The following is a 20,939-nucleotide window of genomic DNA, read 5'->3' on the forward strand; positions in this document are numbered from 1 at the left end:
TTGGTTTTGTTGTTCAATTCAAAATTAAAACTTTTTCCTGGGAAGCTTAAGTCAAGGTGGACGGGTCCATATGAGGTAAAGAAGGTTTATCCTTTTGGAGCTGTAGATATTTGGAGCAAAGATTTTGGGATAATTAAGGTAAATGGTCAACGACTGAAAAAATATATTCATGGCATGAAAATAGAAGAGGTACAAAGGTTGTATTTTTCTGAACCTCGCCCTCCAGATTGAATTCTTTTAGCTAGTATAAATTCATTTTGTTGGTTTTTACTTGTTTTTTATTTTTGTTTTCAGGTTAGGTGCAAAACAGAGTCAGGCCGTGTGCTATACACGGCCAGGCAAAGGTTGCAGAGAAGGGGAGTGTTTGGGCCGTGTCATCCAGACACGGCCGTGTGGGATCTCCCGAGGAGAAAGACGAATAGGCCGTGTCCTAGACACGACCGTGCGAAGAAACCCGTGAAAGAAGATGTTTAGGCCGTGTCGTAGACACGGCCCGTGTCTGGAATCCAGAGAAGAAAGGCAAGGGGGTCGTGTCACAGACACGGCCGTGCGATGAGAAATGATCATGGCCGTGTGATATTACACGGCCTGATCCACATCTTCTTAAGGAATTAGGGCGCGGGGTGGGGGCGGCACACGGCCATGTACCGCCGTTTGCTCCTTTTTCCCTATCTCCCCATTTCTAAAGGATTAAATTACTTCTTCCCATTTTTCCTTCTCATTCTTCTTTAGGAGATTAGATTTTCTTCCATGGAAAACGTGATTGAGGAGACTTCGGCCACAAGAAAAGGGAAGGAGAAGGTGGTTGCAAGAAAGGAGAGGAATGTTTGCTTTAAGGTATTTCTAATGACTTTGGTATTGTTTCTCTAGTGATGAGCAGCGGTATAGATATTCATCCTTATGTAAACGACCACTTTTAGGCACTAGGTTTCTTGATGTTGAAACTTTAGAAACTTTGGGGTTTAAGGATGATTTAGTTTGGCTATTTGAAAGGATAGGATGGAGTGGTTTAGTGAACATGAGATATCCTACTTATCCTAGAATTGTTCTTGAATTTTTAAGCTCAATAGAAGTTGATAATGTTCAAGGAGGAGGGAAGTGTAAATTCCGGTTGTTTAATGAAAATTATGAATGGACGTTGGGAGATTTTAATACTTGTTATGAGTTGCCAAAGAATGATGTGTGTGTGATTTTGCCCCAATTTGAGAATTCACGTTTCTGGCAACAAATTTCTGAACAACCGTTATTTGATCCTCATAATTCCAGAGTTTGCCAAATTATCAATCCTATTTTTAAATATGCTTATTTGGTCATGAAAAACACTATATTTGGAAGGGAAGACAAAGAGGGATCGGTAAGACTTGTAGACTTGTATTGTTTGTGGGCAATGGTCGAAAATGTTCCAATTAATTCTGGTTATTTCTTTCTTAGACATTTGGCAAAACTAGGGAAATCAAATTCCACCACACCTATTATTTTGGGGGGATTACTTACTCAATTGACCTTGGTATTAGGATGTGATTTGAGTGAGTTAGAGGTGGTGGAGAGTTTTTGTACGTTGGATTTCAATTCATGTTTAGCAATGAAAATGATTAAGCATGAAGAGCATGGATTTAGTTTAGTCATTAAAAATGGTTTCCTTTTAAAATTGCCCAATCATGATTTTACTACAATTCATAATAAAGAGAATTGGTGTTTAAAGTTAGCTAGGCAACAATCTAGAGCCTTGTCAACTTTTACTCAAAAAAATGTTTCTAAGGGTAACCAAGAGATTCATAGTTTTATGTTTCAAGAACTTAATTCTGCTTTAAAGAATATTCATAGTGATTTAGATTCAACTAATGAATTTCTTGAAGATAAGAAGCTTATGGAGGAGGAACTATTTAAAAAGCTACAAGATTGTTTCAAGAGCGAAAGAGAATTGTGTGATAAGATTTCTAAAATGATGAATGCTTATAGGGCTAAAATGGAATTTCATGAAGATCTTAGAGGTTGTATGAGATTTGTGCAGGATGATATTGATAAATTGTTTGAATATCATAATTTTTTCAGAAACGAAGTTAAATGGTTTGTTAAGGATTTTGCATCTTCCTTCCCTGATTTTCCTGATCTTCCACCTCCTCCACCATACTGATTTCATCGGGACGATGAAAAGTTTAAGTCTGGGGGGTGTTTTAGTTTTTGAGTAGTTTTTCATGTTGGTTCTTATTTTCTTTGCTTGTTGCTTTATTTTGCTTGTTTTTGAAATAATCATGGCAAAAAAAAAAATTTTGAGAACATCAAATCTTCACTTATATGCTTTCTTGGATTCAAGTGAAATGTTAGCACGATTATTGTCTTGATTCATGATGTTCGCATGATGCTACTAGTAAACTTTGTGTAGTTCTTTTTTCTATCTTGGGAAGCATTAATAAGCTAAGAATCTTATTGTAATGAGTTTTAGTTTTGGTTCAACCTTAAGGATTTTATCTTCACTACACTTGTGCTTGATGCTTGAATAGTTGATGTCATTGAAATAGTCATGATTCATCTTGTTTGCTTAGTACTTGGTTTCCATGGTGATTTCTCAACTTTCATTTTGGTTACTGGATGAGGCTCAAATCATTAAAGCTCATTTGGAAAAATCAAAATATCCCAACATGTGTGCTAAAAGTATATTTGTGAATAAGTTTTGCACAATGCAAACACTTATAAAAAAAAAAATGAACAATAAGGGATATAAAAAACAGTTGTCATGAGTGGAATCTAGCAAGTCACCCCTTTGAGACCGAGTTAGGTTACTGGGGAAATGACTGTTTAGCTTCCCTTGAGATTGAGCACACCTTTGAGACCTTGGGTTAGTTGAGAAATATGAACCAAGTGAATGGTGAGTAAGTGCCTATCACTGGTTACTTGTCTTTCATTGGAAACATTAGGAATTCAAATTTGATGACGACTTGACTAGGACATGGATTGAAACTTGAAGGGTGTTGAGTTACTTTTACACTGTGCACAAGATTCTAATGCTTGAACCATACTTTACTTGTTTCCATGATCAAGCTTGTTAATGAAACTTTTTGATAGAGTTAGGAAAGTGCACTGGGTTTTATGAATGTGTTGTAGAACATATGAATTTAGACTGACATTTTGCTTGAGGACAAGCAAAGGTTTAAGTGTGGGGTGATATGCGTAGATTATATACTCTTTTATGCATGTTTTACACATTTACATACTTTGAGCATGCTTGATTTATGCATTTTATACTTCAACTTTCCTTTTAGCATATTTACTCTTTTGGTTGAGATCTGCTTTTTGTACTTTTGTACACAGGAGTCGATTTGGTGAAGAATCTACATCTTTGGGCATGCATTGGGAAGCGAAGGAGAAAGCACGGTCGTGTACCTCACACCCTGCAGTATGGAGCTCGGGTGTGGGTTTGGCACCAGAAGAGGAAGATGACATGGCGTGTGAACCTCGCAGTAGTGTCAGTGAAAGCCAACAGGCGAAGCCTTACAGGGCGTGTGGATCTACAGCAGTGTGAGATTTCTAGAGACCAAGGGCAGTGTGCACCACAGTAGTGTATTCCGAGACTAAGCGGTGTGGCGTGTGCACCACCGTGTAGCATTCCATAGGCGGAAGGGTTACGGCGTGTGGAGTCACTGCAGTGCACTGGCGAGAGGGGCTGGACATGGCGTGTGAATCTCACTGGCCGTGTCACGGGCCGTGTGGCCCGATTCCCTCCTCTATTTAAACTCTTCTTCATGAATTGAAAGGGGATCTCTCCCCCTTTGGGAGAAAGCAAGATTTGGTGGTTTCCTCCCATTCTTGGGAGGATTTATGGGCGATTCTAAGGGAGATCTCGACGATTTCGACTCCGGAGCGAGGATTGGATCCGGAGACAAGGCTTCTTCGTAGATAAGTTTTCTCTTTCCCCCTCTTCTTGTTTTCTTGGATTGGGGATTCAAGGAATGCTTGTAATCTCTATTTCTTTGGGTTTTCTTCCTCGATTCAAGGAGTAGATCATGTATTCTAGGATTAAGGGAGTATTTGTATGATGGATTGATGTAATCTCTAATGGATTTGCCATTTTCTTGTTTCAATGACATTGACTTGCTTGTATCAATTAGATCTTGAATGATTAATGGTGATTTGTGCTTAATTCTCATTCTTGATTGATTGTTTGGATTTCTTGTGGACTTTGTAAAGATAAACTCTCACTCGATCATCCGAGGGATCCACGTGACAGGTGCAAGCCCGTGTAAGGACGTTTGAGAGATAATCTTGAAGAGGAAATAGGGATATTCAAGAGAGTAGGATGGATTTTATGACTAGCTGCTTGTATCTTGATAGATTAATGAGTCGTGGGCTTCTACGTTGATATCCGAGGAAGGCATAGTAATAGGTGCACTTCTGTGTAAGGACAACATAGGTACATGTCTAATTAATCCTATTTAGATACATTTCTCAGTCCTTAGCCGGTTGTCTATTGCAAGAGGGAACTTTCTACATGTTTGGCAATTGAGGGATAAGAATTGGTGAACCATTTACATTCAAGAAATCTTACAAAGAAACCGAAACTCCTAGAATCTCCCTTTATCATAACCCAAAACACTAGACTCTTGTTTGTTGATCTTTAAGACTAGATTTGTTTACCTTTACTTTGCTTTTGAAATGATTGGATAGTTGTTTAGCTAATTCGCATTGAGGCATTTCTAGTGCTTATTCCAGTCCCTGTGGATACGATAATCTTTTATATTACTTGCGACATTTCCGTACACTTGCGGATCGTAACAAGTTTTTGGTGCCGTTGCCGGGGACTGCGCTATAACATTAGGAATTATCAATTGAGTTAGACTAAACATAACATTTGTTTTCCTTTCATATTGCATAGTTGTAACTAATCATTAGATTTCTATTTTTTTTAGTTTCTTGTATAACTTTCACTTCTTGTTAATTGTTTTAATACAAATTCAATTCTGCATTTTTGATTCTTCTAATTTTCTTTTTGTGTCAAATTGCTATCTGCTATCTTGTTCTTGTGTATGCGAAGATCTAACTTTGCAGGGGAATTCTTTCCTTTTGACCCTGAGATTGATAGAACTTTCCATAAAAGAAGAATTCTGCAAAGGCAAATCGAAGAACAAGAATATCTAAACATGGTGTGCAAGTCACTAGGAGATTATGGAGCTCCGAAGTCTGCGAAACAAATGGGAGCAATTGTTTACCCTAACATACAAGCAAGAAATTTTATACTCAAACCATCTTTTGTTTCCATGGTTCAGAAAACTCAGTTTGGAGGATTAGAGATTGAAAATCCTTATTCCCATTTGATGGAGTTTTATAGATATTGTTGTACTTTGAAATATGAAGAAGTTTCATCTGATATTATTCAGTTGCTTGCTTTTCCTTTTAGTCTGAAGGGTGCTGCAAAAAGATGGTACAATTCTCTAAAGTCTCAAAGTATCAGAACATGGGATGAGTTAGAGCAAAAATTCCTTGACCAATATTTCCCTCCAAGGAAAACTACTTATTTGAGAAGTCAAATTTTAAATTTTAAGCAATTGGATGGAGAAAAATTGTACCAAGCCTGGGAAAGATATTCTTCTCTTCTGCAGTTATGTCCACATCATGGAATTGAGAAATGGTTAATTATGCATTTGTTCTATGTTGGGCTTTCTTTCTCAAATAAGAGTCAACTGGATTTAGCATCTGGAGGGTCATTTTTGAAAAAAAGTCTAGAAGAAACTTTTGAGATAGTTGGCAGAATCACGCAAAATTCCAATGATTGGGCAGAGCAAGATAGTTCATTCTTGACAATGGATATCATTAAAGGAAAGGATGATGTTGAAAAAGGGCTTATCTTGAATCAAAGTGATTTCCAAACATTATTTCCTTGGTGTTGTGCATCATTATCAAAAACATTTGGTGAAAAAGCATTTTCAACAGAAAAGGGGGTATGTCTTGGTGATCATAAGGAGGAAGATCTGTCTTTAGACAATGAAGAGTTGTTAGAAGAAAGCTTGGCTGAAGAGGAGACTATGTTGATAGAACAAGAGCCAGCTCTTCCAGAAATAGTACCACTTCAACTTGAACTTAAACCATTACCCCCAAATCTTAAGTATGAATTTCTTGGGCCAAATTCTACTTATCCAGTTATAATTAGTGCTCAGTTAAATGAGTTTGAAACAAAAAGACTGTTGGATGAGTTAAGGTTGCATAGAAAGGCCATTGGATATACAATAGATGATATAAAAGGGATTAGTCCATCTCTCTGTATGCATAGAATTTTACTTGAAGAGGGGTACAAGAACTCAATTGAGCATCAAAGGAGACTAAATCCAAATTTAAAAGAGGTAGTAAAGAAGGAAGTGATTAAACTACTTGATGCGGGGATTATTTACCCAATTTCGGATAGTGCATGGGTGAGTCCAGTCCACGTGGTTCCAAAAAAAGGAGGAATGACTGTTATCAAGAATGAAGAAGATAAGCTAATTTCAACACGAACAGTGATGGGGTGGCGAATGTGCATTGATTATCGGAAGTTGAATAAAGAAACAAGGAAGGATCATTTCCCTTTACCATTTATTGATGAAATGCTTGAAAGATTGGCTAAACATTCTTATTTTTGTTACTTGGACGGATATTCTGGTTTTTTTCAGATTCTGATTCATCCTCAAGACCAGGAGAAGACTACTTTTACTTGTCCTTATGGTACCTTTGCCTATCGTCGGATGCCATTTGGGCTTTGTAATGCTCCAGCCACTTTTCAGAGGTGCATGATGGCAGTTTTTTCAGATTTAATAGAGAAAATTATGGAAGTTTTCATGGATGACTTCTCAGTTTATGGGAATGACTTTGATTCTTGTTTGTCAAATCTTTCTACTGTTCTAAAAAGGTATGAAGATACAAACCTAGTGTTGAACTGGGAAAAATGTCATTTTATGGTTAAGGAAGGGATAGTTTTGGGGCATAAAATTTCAGAGCGTGGTATTGAGGTAGATCCAGCAAAAGTGGAAGTAATAGACAAATTACTCCCACCCATCAATATAAAAGGAGTTAGGAGTTTTTTAGGACATGCTGGCTTCTATAGACGCTTTATTAAGGACTTTTCAAAGATTTCCAAGCCATTAACTAATCTGTTGATTAAAGATGTTGAGTTTTGTTTTGATAGCGAACGTATTGAAGCCTTCAATAAAATTAAGAGTGCTCTTACAACAGCTCCAGTCATTCAAGCACCTGATTGGGATCTTCCTTTTGAAATAATGTGTGATGCTAGTGATTTTGCTGTAGGAGCAGTTTTGGGACAGCGAAGAAATAAGATTTTGCATGCGATCCATTATGCAAGTAAAACACTTGATGCAGCCCAAGTAAACTATTCTACTACGGAAAAGGAATTATTGGCAGTGGTATTTGCTATTGATAAATTTAGATCTTATCTAGTGGGATCAAGAGTAATAGTATATACTGATCATGCAGCTATCCGGTATCTACTTGGAAAGAAGGACGCTAAACCTAGGTTAATCAGGTGGATTTTACTTTTGCAAGAGTTCAACCTTGAGATTAGGGATAAGAAAGGAGCTGAAAATGTAGTAGCGGATCATTTGTCTAGAATATCTCAAAAGTCAGAAAATGAGGTGGATGTTGATTTGCCTATTGATGACATATTCCCGGATGAACACTTACTAGCCTTATCAAGTGTGAAAACTCCTTGGTATGCAGATTTTGTGAATTTCCTTGCTAGTGGAGTGTTACCTCCGGTTTTTTCTCATCAACAAAGGAAAAAGTTTTTTTCAGAAGTTAAGAATTATGTTTGGGATGAACCTCTCCTATACAAGAAATGCAATGATGTGATTTATCGAAGATGTATACCTGAAGAAGAGGTTAGAGATATTTTGTTTCATTGTCATTCTTCGTCCTATGGAGGACATCTGGGTAGTTCAAAAACGATTACGAAAATTCTTCAAGCAGGATTTTATTGGCCAACCTTATTCAAGGATGCTAAGTTGTTTGTTCAATCCTGTGACCAATGTCAGAGAACTGGGAATATAACTAGAAGAAATGAAACAATGTTAAATTACATTCTTGAGGTTGAGTTATTTGATGTTTGGGGAATTGATTTCATGGGACCTTTCCCTCTTTCATATGGGAATAGGTATATTCTTGTGGCAGTAGATTATGTGTCCAAATGGGTAGAAGCTGTGGCATCTCCTACGTGCGATGCGAGAACAGTTATCAAATTATTTAGGAGTATTATCTTTCCAAGATTTGGGGTGCCAAAGGCAGTCATTAGTGATGGAGGATCACATTTTATAGAGAAACAGTTTGAAAACTTACTTAGAAGATATGGAGTGAAGCATAAAGTAGCAACACCTTATCATCCTCAGACTAATGGGCAAGCTGAGATATCTAACCGAGAAATTAAGTCCATATTGGAAAAGACTGTATCTACTTCAAGGAAGGATTGGGCGTTGAAACTAGATGATGCTTTATGGGCATATCAAACTGCTTATAAAACTCCTATAGGGATGACCCCATTTCGATTAGTTTATGGTAAGCCTTGCCATCTTCCAGTTGAACTAGAACATAAGGCTTATTGGGCAATTGCAAATTTGAATATGGATTTAAAAGAAGCAGGGGAGAAAAGGAAGCTTCAGTTGAACGAACTTGATGAATTAAGGATGGATGCATATGAGCATGCTAAATCTTACAAAGAAAGGACAAAAAAATGGCACGATCAACACATCCTTCGTAAAGACTTTAATGTGGGAGATTTGGTTTTGTTGTTCAATTCAAAATTAAAACTTTTTCCTGGGAAGCTTAAGTCAAGGTGGACGGGTCCATATGAGGTAAAGAAGGTTTATCCTTTTGGAGCTGTAGATATTTGGAGCAAAGATTTTGGGATAATTAAGGTAAATGGTCAACGATTGAAAAAATATATTCATGGCATGAAAATAGAAGAGGTACAAAGGTTGTATTTTTCTGAACCTCGCCCTCCAGATTGAATTCTTTTAGCTAGTATAAATTCATTTTGTTGGTTTTTACTTGTTTTTTTATTTTTGTTTTCAGGTTAAGCCATGACATTCAAGGGAGGTGTTTGGGCCGTGTCATCCAGACACGGTCGTGTAGGATCTCCCGAGGAGAAAAAGGTCGCCGGGCGAAGAAACCCGTGAAAGAAGATGTTTAGGCCGTGTCGTAGACACGGCCCGTGTCTGGAATCCAGAGAAGAAAGGCAAGGGGGTCGTGTCACAGACACGGCCGTGCGATGAGAAATGATCATGGCCGTGTGATATTACACGGCCTGATCCACATCTTCTTAAGGAATTAGGGCGCGGGGTGGGGGCGGCACACGGCCATGTACCGCCGTTTGCTCCTTTTTCCCTATCTCCCCATTTCTAAAGGATTAAATTACTTCTTCCCATTTTTCCTTCTCATTCTTCTTTAGGAGATTAGATTTTCTTCCATGGAAAACGTGATTGAGGAGACTTCGGCCACAAGAAAAGGGAAGGAGAAGGTGGTTGCAAGAAAGGAGAGGAATGTTTGCTTTAAGGTATTTCTAATGACTTTGGTATTGTTTCTCTAGTGATGAGCAGCGGTATAGATATTCATCCTTATGTAAACGACCACTTTTAGGCACTAGGTTTCTTGATGTTGAAACTTTAGAAACTTTGGGGTTTAAGGATGATTTAGTTTGGCTATTTGAAAGGATAGGATGGAGTGGTTTAGTGAACATGAGATATCCTACTTATCCTAGAATTGTTCTTGAATTTTTAAGCTCAATAGAAGTTGATAATGTTCAAGGAGGGGGGAAGTGTAAATTCCGGTTGTTTAATGAAAATTATGAATGGACGTTGGGAGATTTTAATACTTGTTATGAGTTGCCAAAGAATGATGTGTGTGTGATTTTGCCCCAATTTGAGAATTCACGTTTCTGGCAACAAATTTCTGAACAACCGTTATTTGATCCTCATAATTCCAGAGTTTGCCAAATTATCAATCCTATTTTTAAATATGCTTATTTGGTCATGAAAAACACTATATTTGGAAGGGAAGACAAAGAGGGATCGGTAAGACTTGTAGACTTGTATTGTTTGTGGGCAATGGTCGAAAATGTTCCAATTAATTCTGGTTATTTCTTTCTTAGACATTTGGCAAAACTAGGGAAATCAAATTCCACCACACCTATTATTTTGGGGGGATTACTTACTCAATTGGCCTTGGTATTAGGATGTGATTTGAGTGAGTTAGAGGTGGTGGAGAGTTTTTGTACGTTGGATTTCAATTCATGTTTAGCAATGAAAATGATTAAGCATGAAGAGCATGGATTTAGTTTAGTCATTAAAAATGGTTTCCCTTTAAAATTGCCCAATCATGATTTTACTACAATTCATAATAAAGAGAATTGGTGTTTAAAGTTAGCTAGGCAACAATCTAGAGCCTTGTCAACTTTTACTCAAAAAAATGTTTCTAAGGGTAACCAAGAGATTCATAGTTTTATGTTTCAAGAACTTAATTCTGCTTTAAAGAATATTCATAGTGATTTAGATTCAACTAATGAATTTCTTGAAGATAAGAAGCTTATGGAGGAGGAACTATTTAAAAAGCTACAAGATTGTTTCAAGAGCGAAAGAGAATTGTGTGATAAGATTTCTAAAATGATGAATGCTTATAGGGCTAAAATGGAATTTCATGAAGATCTTAGAGGTTGTATGAGATTTGTGCAGGATGATATTGATAAATTGTTTGAATATCATAATTTTTCAGAAACGAAGTTAAATGGTTTGTTAAGGATTTTGCATCTTCCTTCCCTGATTTTCCTGATCTTCCACCTCCTCCACCATACTGATTTCATCGGGACGATGAAAAGTTTAAGTCTGGGGGGTGTTTTAGTTTTTGAGTAGTTTTTCATGTTGGTTCTTATTTTCTTTGCTTGTTGCTTTATTTTGCTTGTTTTTGAAATAATCATGGCAAAAAAAAAAATTTTGAGAACATCAAATCTTCACTTATATGCTTTCTTGGATTCAAGTGAAATGTTAGCACGATTATTGTCTTGATTCATGATGTTCGCATGATGCTACTAGTAAACTTTGTGTAGTTCTTTTTTCTATCTTGGGAAGCATTAATAAGCTAAGAATCTTATTGTAATGAGTTTTAGTTTTGGTTCAACCTTAAGGATTTTATCTTCACTACACTTGTGCTTGATGCTTGAATAGTTGATGTCATTGAAATAGTCATGATTCATCTTGTTTGCTTAGTACTTGGTTTCCATGGTGATTTCTCAACTTTCATTTTGGTTACTGGATGAGGCTCAAATCATTAAAGCTCATTTGGAAAAATCAAAATATCCCAACATGTGTGCTAAAAGTACATTTGTGAATAAGTTTTGCACAATGCAAACACTTATAAAAAAAAATGAACAATAAGGGATATAAAAAACAGTTGTCATGAGTGGAATCTAGCAAGTCACCCCTTTGAGACCGAGTTAGGTTCCTGTGACTGTTTAGCTTCCCTTGAGATTGAGCACACCTTTGAGACCTTGGGTTAGTTGAGAAATATGAACCAAGTGAATGGTGAGTAAGTGCCTATCACTGGTTACTTGTCTTTCATTGGAAACATTAGGAATTCAAATTTGATGACGACTTGACTAGGACATGGATTGAAACTTGAAGGGTGTTGAGTTACTTTTACACTGCGCACAAGATTCTTATGCTTGAACCATACTTTACTTGTTTCCATGATCAAGCTTGTTAATGAAACTTTTTGATAGAGTTAGGAAAGTGCACTGGGTTTTATGAATGTGTTGTAGAACATATGAATTTAGACTGCAGCATTTTGCTTGAGGACAAGCAAAGGTTTAAGTCTGGGGGTGTGATGTACGTAGATTATATACTCTTTTATGCATGTTTTTACGCACATTTACATACTTTGAGCATGCTTGATCTATGCATTTTTATACTTCCAGCTTTCCTTTTAGCATATTTACTCTTTTGGTTCGGAGATCTGCTTTTTGTGCATTTTCTGTACACAGGAGTCGATTTGGTGAAGAATCTACATCTTTGGGCATGCATTGGAGGAAGCAAAGGGAGAAAGCACCGGGTCGTGTACCTCGCACGGCCCTGCACTGGTATGGAGCTCGGGCCGTGTGCATGGCCGTGTGGATCTACACGGCCGTGTGAGATTTCTAGAGACCAAGCAGACAGCGGCCGTGTGCACCACACGGCCGTGTAGCATTTCCAGAGACTAAGCAGGCTGTGGCCGTGTGCACCACACGGCCGTGTAGCATTTCCAGAGAGCAGAAGGGTTCTGGCCGTGTGGAGTCACACGGCCGTGCAGCTTTGGCAGAGAGGGAACTGGACATGGCCGTGTGAATCTCACACGGCCGTGTCACGGGGCCGTGTGGCGCCCGATTCCCTCCTCTATTTAAACTCTTCTTCATGAATTGAAAGGGGATCTCTCCCCCTTTGGGAGAAAGCAAGATTTGGTGGTTTCCTCCCATTCTTGGGAGGATTTATGGGCGATTCTAAGGGAGATCTCGACGATTTCGACTCCGGAGCGAGGATTGGATCCGGAGACAAGGCTTCTTCGTAGATAAGTTTTCTCTTTCCCCCTCTTCTTGTTTTCTTGGATTGGGGATTCAAGGAATGCTTGTAATCTCTATTTCTTTGGGTTTTCTTCCTCGATTCAAGGAGTAGATCTTGTATTCTAGGATTAAGGGAGTATTTATATGATGGATTGATGTAATCTCTAATGGATTTGCCATTTTCTTGTTTCAATGACATTGACTTGCTTGTATCAATTAGATCTTGAATGATTAATGGTGATTTGTGCTTAATTCTCATTCTTGATTGATTGTTTGGATTTCTTGTGGACTTTGTAAAGATAAACTCTCACTCGATCATCCGAGGGATCCACGTGACAGGTGCAAGCCCGTGTAAGGACGTTTGAGAGATAATCTTGAAGAGGAAATAGGGATATTCAAGAGAGTAGGATGGATTTTATGACTAGCTGCTTGTATCTTGATAGATTAATGAGTCGTGGGCTTCTACGTTGATATCCGAGGAAGGCATAATAATAGGTGCACTTCTGTGTAAGGACAACATAGGTACATGTCTAATTAATCCTATTTAGATACATTTCTCAGTCCTTAGCCGGTTGTCTATTGCAAGAGGGAACCGGCAACTTTCTACATGTTTGGCAATTGAGGGATAAGAATTGGTGAACCATTTACATTCAAGAAATCTTACAAAGAAACCGAAACTCCTAGAATCTCCCTTTATCATAACCCAAAACACTAGACTCTTGTTTGTTGATCTTTAAGACTAGATTTGTTTACCTTTACTTTGCTTTTGAAATGATTGGATAGTTGTTTAGCTAATTCGCATTGAGGCATTTCTAGTGCTTATTCCAGTCCCTGTGGATACGATAATCTTTTATATTACTTGCGACATTTCCGTACACTTGCGGATCGTAACAAGTTTTTGGTGCCGTTGCCGGGGACTGCGCTATAACATTAGGAATTATCAATTGAGTTAGACTAAACATAACATTTGTTTTCCTTTCATATTGCATAGTTGTAACTAATCATTAGATTTCTATTTTTTTTAGTTTCTTGTATAACTTTCACTTCTTGTTAATTGTTTTAATACAAATTCAATTCTGCATTTTTGATTCTTCTAATTTTCTTTTTGTGTCAAATTGCTATCTGCTATCTTGTTCTTGTGTATGCGAAGATCTAACTTTGCAGGGGAATTCTTTCCTTTTGACCCTGAGATTGATAGAACTTTCCATAAAAGAAGAATTCTGCAAAGGCAAATCGAAGAACAAGAATATCTAAACATGGTGTGCAAGTCACTAGGAGATTATGGAGCTCCGAAGTCTGCGAAACAAATGGGAGCAATTGTTTACCCTAACATACAAGCAAGAAATTTTATACTCAAACCATCTTTTGTTTCCATGGTTCAGAAAACTCAGTTTGGAGGATTAGAGATTGAAAATCCTTATTCCCATTTGATGGAGTTTTATAGATATTGTTGTACTTTGAAATATGAAGAAGTTTCATCTGATATTATTCAGCTGCTTGCTTTTCCTTTAAGTCTGAAGGTGTTGCAAAAAGATGGTACAATTCTCTAAAGTCTCAAAGTATCAGAACATGGGATGAGTTAGAGCAAAAATTCCTTGACCAATATTTCCCTCCAAGGAAAACTACTTATTTGAGAAGTCAAATTTTAAATTTTAAGCAATTGGATGGAGAAAAATTGTACCAAGCTTGGGAAAGATATTCTTCTCTTCTGCAGTTATGTCCACATCATGGAATTGAGAAATGGTTAATTATGCATTTGTTCTATGTTGGGCTTTCTTTCTCAAATAAGAGTCAACTGGATTTAGCATCTGGAGGGTCATTTTTGAAAAAAAGTCTAGAAGAAACTTTTGAGATAGTTGGCAGAATCACGCAAAATTCCAATGATTGGGCAGAGCAAGATAGTTCATTCTTGACAATGGATATCATTAAAGGAAAGGATGATGTTGAAAAAGGGCTTATCTTGAATCAAAGTGATTTCCAAACATTATTTCCTTGGTGTTGTGCATCATTATCAAAAACATTTGGTGAAAAAGCATTTTCAACAGAAAAGGGGGTATGTCTTGGTGATCATAAGGAGGAAGATCTGTCTTTAGACAATGAAGAGTTGTTAGAAGAAAGCTTGGCTGAAGAGGAGACTATGTTGATAGAACAAGAGCCAGCTCTTCCAGAAATAGTACCACTTCAACTTGAACTTAAACCATTACCCCCAAATCTTAAGTATGAATTTCTTGGGCCAAATTCTACTTATCCAGTTATAATTAGTGCTCAGTTAAATGAGTTTGAAACAAAAAGACTGTTGGATGAGTTAAGGTTGCATAGAAAGGCCATTGGATATACAATAGATGATATAAAAGGGATTAGTCCATCTCTCTGTATGCATAGAATTTTACTTGAAGAGGGGTACAAGAACTCAATTGAGCATCAAAGGAGGCTAAATCCAAATTTAAAAGAGGTAGTAAAGAAGGAAGTGATTAAACTACTTGATGCGGGGATTATTTACCCAATTTCGGATAGTGCATGGGTGAGTCCAGTCCACGTGGTTCCAAAAAAAGGAGGAATGACTGTTATCAAGAATGAAGAAGATAAGCTAATTTCAACACGAACAGTGACGGGGTGGCGAATGTGCATTGATTATCGGAAGTTGAATAAAGAAACAAGGAAGGATCATTTCCCTTTACCATTTATTGATGAAATGCTTGAAAGATTGGCTAAACATTCTTATTTTTGTTACTTGGACGGATATTCTGGTTTTTTTCAGATTCCGATTCATCCTCAAGACCAGGAGAAGACTACTTTTACTTGTCCTTATGGTACCTTTGCCTATCGTCGGATGCCATTTGGGCTTTGTAATGCTCCAGCCACTTTTCAGAGGTGCATGATGGCAGTTTTTTCAGATTTAATAGAGAAAATTATGGAAGTTTTCATGGATGACTTCTCAGTTTATGGGAATGACTTTGATTCTTGTTTGTCAAATCTTTCTACTATTCTAAAAAGGTGTGAAGATACAAACCTAGTGTTGAACTGGGAAAAATGTCATTTTATGGTTAAGGAAGGGATAGTTTTGGGGCATAAAATTTCAGAGCGTGGTATTGAGGTAGATCCAGCAAAAGTGGAAGTAATAGACAAATTACTCCCACCCATCAATATAAAAGGAGTTAGGAGTTTTTTAGGACATGCTGGCTTCTATAGACGCTTTATTAAGGACTTTTCAAAGATTTCCAAGCCATTAACTAATCTGTTGATTAAAGATGTTGAGTTTTGTTTTGATAGCGAATGTATTGAAGCCTTCAATAAAATTAAGAGTGCTCTTACAACAGCTCCAGTCATTCAAGCACCTGATTGGGATCTTCCTTTTGAAATAATGTGTGATGCTAGTGATTTTGCTGTAGGAGCAGTTTTGGGACAGCGAAGAAATAAGATTTTGCATGCGATCCATTATGCAAGTAAAACACTTGATGCAACCCAAGTAAACTATTCTACTACGGAAAAGGAATTATTGGCAGTGGTATTTGCTATTGATAAATTTAGATCTTATCTAGTGGGATCAAGAGTAATAGTATATACTGATCATGCAGCTATCCGGTATCTACTTGGAAAGAAGGACGCTAAACCTAGGTTAATCAGGTGGATTTTACTTTTGCAAGAGTTCAACCTTGAGATTAGGGATAAGAAAGGAGCTGAAAATGTAGTAGCGGATCATTTGTCTAGAATATCTCAAAAGTCAGAAAATGAGGTGGATGTTGATTTGCCTATTGATGACATATTCCCGGATGAACACTTACTAGCCTTATCAAGTGTGAAAACTCCTTGGTATGCAGATTTTGTGAATTTCCTTGCTAGTGGAGTGTTACCTCCGGATTTTTCTCATCAACAAAGGAAAAAGTTTTTTTCAGAAGTTAAGAATTATGTTTGGGATGAACCTCTCCTATACAAGAAATGCAATGATGTGATTTATCGAAGATGTATACCTGAAGAAGAGGTTAGAGATATTTTGTTTCATTGTCATTCTTCGTCCTATGGAGGACATCTGGGTAGTTCAAAAACGATTACGAAAATTCTTCAAGCAGGATTTTATTGGCCAACCTTATTCAAGGATGCTAAGTTGTTTGTTCAATCCTGTGACCAATGTCAGAGAACTGGGAATATAACTAGAAGAAATGAAACAATGTTAAATTACATTCTTGAGGTTGAGTTATTTGATGTTTGGGGAATTGATTTCATGGGACCTTTCCCTCTTTCATATGGGAATAGGTATATTCTTGTGGCGGTAGATTATGTGTCCAAATGGGTAGAAGCTGTGGCATCTCCTACGTGCGATGCGAAAACAGTTATCAAATTATTTAGGAGTATTATCTTTCCAAGATTTGGGGTGCCAAAGGCAGTCATTAGTGATGGAGGATCACATTTTATAGAGAAACAGTTTGAAAACTTACTTAGAAGATATGGAGTGAAGCATAAAGTAGCAACACCTTATCATCCTCAGACTAATGGGCAAGCTGAGATATCTAACCGAGAAATTAAGTCCATATTGGAAAAGACTGTATCTACTTCAAGGAAGGATTGGGCGTTGAAACTAGATGATGCTTTATGGGCATATCGAATTGCTTATAAAACTCCTATAGGGATGACCCCATTTCGATTAGTTTATGGTAAGCCTTGCCATCTTCCAGTTGAACTAGAACATAAGGCTTATTGGGCAATTGCAAATTTGAATATGGATTTAAAAGAAGCAGGGGAGAAAAGGAAGCTTCAGTTGAACGAACTTGATGAATTAAGGATGGATGCATATGAGCATGCTAAATCTTACAAAGAAAGGACAAAGAAATGGCACGATCAACACATCCTTCGTAAAGACTTTAATGTGGGAGATTTGGTTTTGTTGTTCAATTCAAAATTAAAACTTTTTCCTGGGAAGCTTAAGTCAAGGTGGACGGGTCCATATGAGGTAAAGAAGGTTTATCCTTTTGGAGCTGTAGATATTTGGAGCAAAGATTTTGGGATAATTAAGGTAAATGGTCAACGACTGAAAAAATATATTCATGGCATGAAAATTGAAGAGGTACAAAGGTTGTATTTTTCTGAACCTCGCCCTCCAGATTGAATTCTTTTAGCTAGTATAAATTCATTTTGTTGGTTTTTACTTGTTTTTGATTTTTGTTTTCAGGTTAGGTGCAAAACAGAGTCAGGCCGTGTGCTATACACGGCCAGGCAAAGGTTGCAGAGAAGGGGAGTGTTTGGGCCGTGTCATCCAGACACGGCCGTGTGGGATCTCCCGAGGAGAAAGACGAATAGGCCGTGTCCTAGACACGGCCGTGCGAAGAAACCCGTGAAAGAAGATGTTTAGGCCGTGTCGTAGACACGGCCCGTGTCTGGAATCCAGAGAAGAAAGGCAAGGGGGTCGTGTCACAGACACGGCCGTGCGATGATAAATGATCATGGCCGTGTGATATTACACGGCCTGATCCACATCTTCTTAAGGAATTAGGGCGCGGGGTGGGGGCGGCACACGGCCATGTACCGCCGTTTGCTCCTTTTTCCCTATCTCCCCATTTCTAAAGGATTAAATTACTTCTTCCAATTTTTCCTTCTCATTCTTCTTTAGGAGATTAGATTTTCTTCCATGGAAAACGTGATTGAGGAGACTTCGGCCACAAGAAAAGGGAAGGAGAAGGTGGTTGCAAGAAAGGAGAGGAATGTTTGCTTTAAGGTATTTCTAATGACTTTGGTATTGTTTCTCTAGTGATGAGCAACGGTATAGATATTCATCCTTATGTAAACGACCTCTTTTAGGCACTAGGTTTCTTGATGTTGAAACTTTAGAAACTTTAGGGTTTAAGGATGATTTAGTTTGGCTATTTGAAAGGATAGGATGGAGTGGTTTAGTGAACATGAGATATCCTACTTATCCTAGAATTGTTCTTGAATTTTTAAGCTCAATAGAAGTTGATAATGTTCAAGGAGGGGGGAAGTGTAAATTCCGGTTGTTTAATGAAAATTATGAATGGACGTTGGGAGATTTTAATACTTGTTATGAGTTGCCAAAGAATGATGTGTGTGTGATTTTGCCCCAATTTGAGAATTCACGTTTCTGGCAACAAATTTCTGAACAACCGTTATTTGATCCTCATAATTCCAGAGTTTGCCAAATTATCAATCCTATTTTTAAATATGCTTATTTGGTCATGAAAAACACTATATTTGGAAGGGAAGACAAAGAGGGATCGGTAAGACTTGTAGACTTGTATTGTTTGTGGGCAATGGTCGAAAATGTTCCAATTAATTCTGGTTATTTCTTTCTTAGACATTTGGCAAAACTAGGGAAATCAAATTCCACCACACCTATTATTTTGGGGGGATTACTTACTCAATTGGCCTTGGTATTAGGATGTGATTTGAGTGAGTTAGAGGTGGTGGAGAGTTTTTGTACGTTGGATTTCAATTCATGTTTAGCAATGAAAATGATTAAGCATGAAGAGCATGGATTTAGTTTAGTCATTAAAAATGGTTTCCCTTTAAAATTGCCCAATCATGATTTTACTACAATTCATAATAAAGAGAATTGATGTTTAAAGTTAGCTAGACAACAATCTAGAGCCTTGTCAACTTTTACTCAAAAAAATATTTCTAAGGGTAACCAAGAGATTCATAGTTTTATGTTTCAAGAACTTAATTCTGCTTTAAAGAATATTCATAGTGATTTAGATTCAACTAATGAATTTCTTGAAGATAAGAAGCTTATGGAGGAGGAACTATTTAAAAAGCTACAAGATTGTTTCAAGAGCGAAAGAGAATTGTGTGATAAGATTTCTAAAATGATAAATGCTTATAGGGCTAAAATGGAATTTCATGAAGATCTTAGAGGTTGTATGAGATTTGTGCAGGATGATATTGATAAATTGTTTGAATATCATAATTTTTTCAGAAACGAAGTTAAATGGTTTGTTAAGGATTTTGCATCTTCCTTCCCTGATTTTCCTGATCTTCCACCTCCTCCACCATACTGATTTCATCGGGACGATGAAAAGTTTAAGGCTGGGGTTTTTAGTTTTTGAGTAGTTTTTCATGTTGGTTCTTATTTTCTTTGCTTGTTGCTTTATTTTGCTTGTTTTTGAAATAATCATGGCAAAAAAAAAAAAATTTTGAGAACATCAAATCTTCACTTATATGCTTTCTTGGATTCAAGTGAAATGTTAGCACGATTATTGTCTTGATTCATGATGTTCGCATGATGCTACTAGTAAACTTTGTGTAGTTCTTTTTTCTATCTTGGGAAGCATTAATAAGCTAATAATCTTATTGTAATGAGTTTTAGTTTTGGTTCAACCTTAAGGATTTTATCTTCACTACACTTGTGCTTGATGCTTGAATAGTTGATGTCATTGAAATAGTCATGATTCATCTTGTTTGCTTAGTATTTGGTTTCCATGGTGATTTCTCAACTTTCATTTTGGTTACTGGATGAGGCTCAAATCATTAAAGCTCATTTGGAAAAATCAAAATATCCCAACATGTGTGCTAAAAGTACATTTGTGAATAAGTTTTGCACAATGCAAACACTTATAAAAAAAAAATGAACAATAAGGGATATAAAAAACAGTTGTCATGAGTGGAATCTAGCAAGTCACCCCTTTGAGACCGAGTTAGGTTACTGGGGAAATGACTGTTTAGCTTCCCTTGAGATTGAGCACACCTTTGAGACCTTGGGTTAGTTGAGAAATATGAACCAAGTGAATGGTGAGTAAGTGCCTATCACTGGTTACTTGTCTTTCATTGGAAACATTAGGAATTCAAATTTGATGACGACTTGACTAGGACATGGATTGAAACTTGAAGGGTGTTGAGTTACTTTTACACTGCGCACAAGATTCTTATGCTTGAACCATACTTTACTTGTTTCCATGATCAAGCTTGTTAATGAAACTTTTTGATAGAGTTAGGAAAGTGCACTGGGTTTTATGAATGTGTTGTAGAACATATGAATTTAGACTGCAGCATTTTGCTTGAGGACAAGCAAAGGTTTAAAGCAGTCTGGTGATGTGCGTAGATTATATACTCTTTTATGCATGTTTTACGCACATTTACATACTTTGAGCATGCTTGATTTATGCATTTTTATACTTCCACTTTCCTTTTAGCATATTTACTCTTTTGGTTCGGAGATCTGCTTTTGTGCATTTTCTGTACACAGAGTCGATTTGGTGAAGAATCTACATCTTTGGGCATGCATTGGAGGAAGCGAAGGGAGAAAGCACCGGGTCGTGTACCTCACACGGCCATGCACTGGTATGTGGAGTTTGGCACCAACAGAAGAGGAAGATGACATGGCGTGTGAACACGACCGTGTCAAGATTTGAAGCCAACCAGGGCAGAAGCCTTACAGGCC

General features: G+C 37.3%; 1 protein-coding gene across 1 annotated transcript in view; it reads left to right on the forward strand.

Moving 5' to 3' along the window:
- The window catches only part of LOC121979592, a gene marked incomplete at its 3' end in the record, with an annotated part of 32,004 nt that extends 15,835 nt beyond the window's left edge, over positions 1–16,169 (forward strand). Inside the window, exons 4-5 of the mRNA XM_042531586.1 lie at positions 6,613–7,323; positions 15,292–16,169. Of these exons, the coding sequence (XP_042387520.1) occupies positions 6,613–7,323; positions 15,292–16,169 (1,589 nt within the window). The remainder of the gene's footprint in view (positions 1–6,612; positions 7,324–15,291) is intronic.
- Positions 16,170–20,939: the final 4,770 nt, after the last annotated feature.

The sequence above is a fragment of the Zingiber officinale genome, chromosome 5A, assembly GCF_018446385.1.
Source record: "Zingiber officinale cultivar Zhangliang chromosome 5A, Zo_v1.1, whole genome shotgun sequence".
Lineage (NCBI taxonomy): Eukaryota > Viridiplantae > Streptophyta > Magnoliopsida > Zingiberales > Zingiberaceae > Zingiber > Zingiber officinale.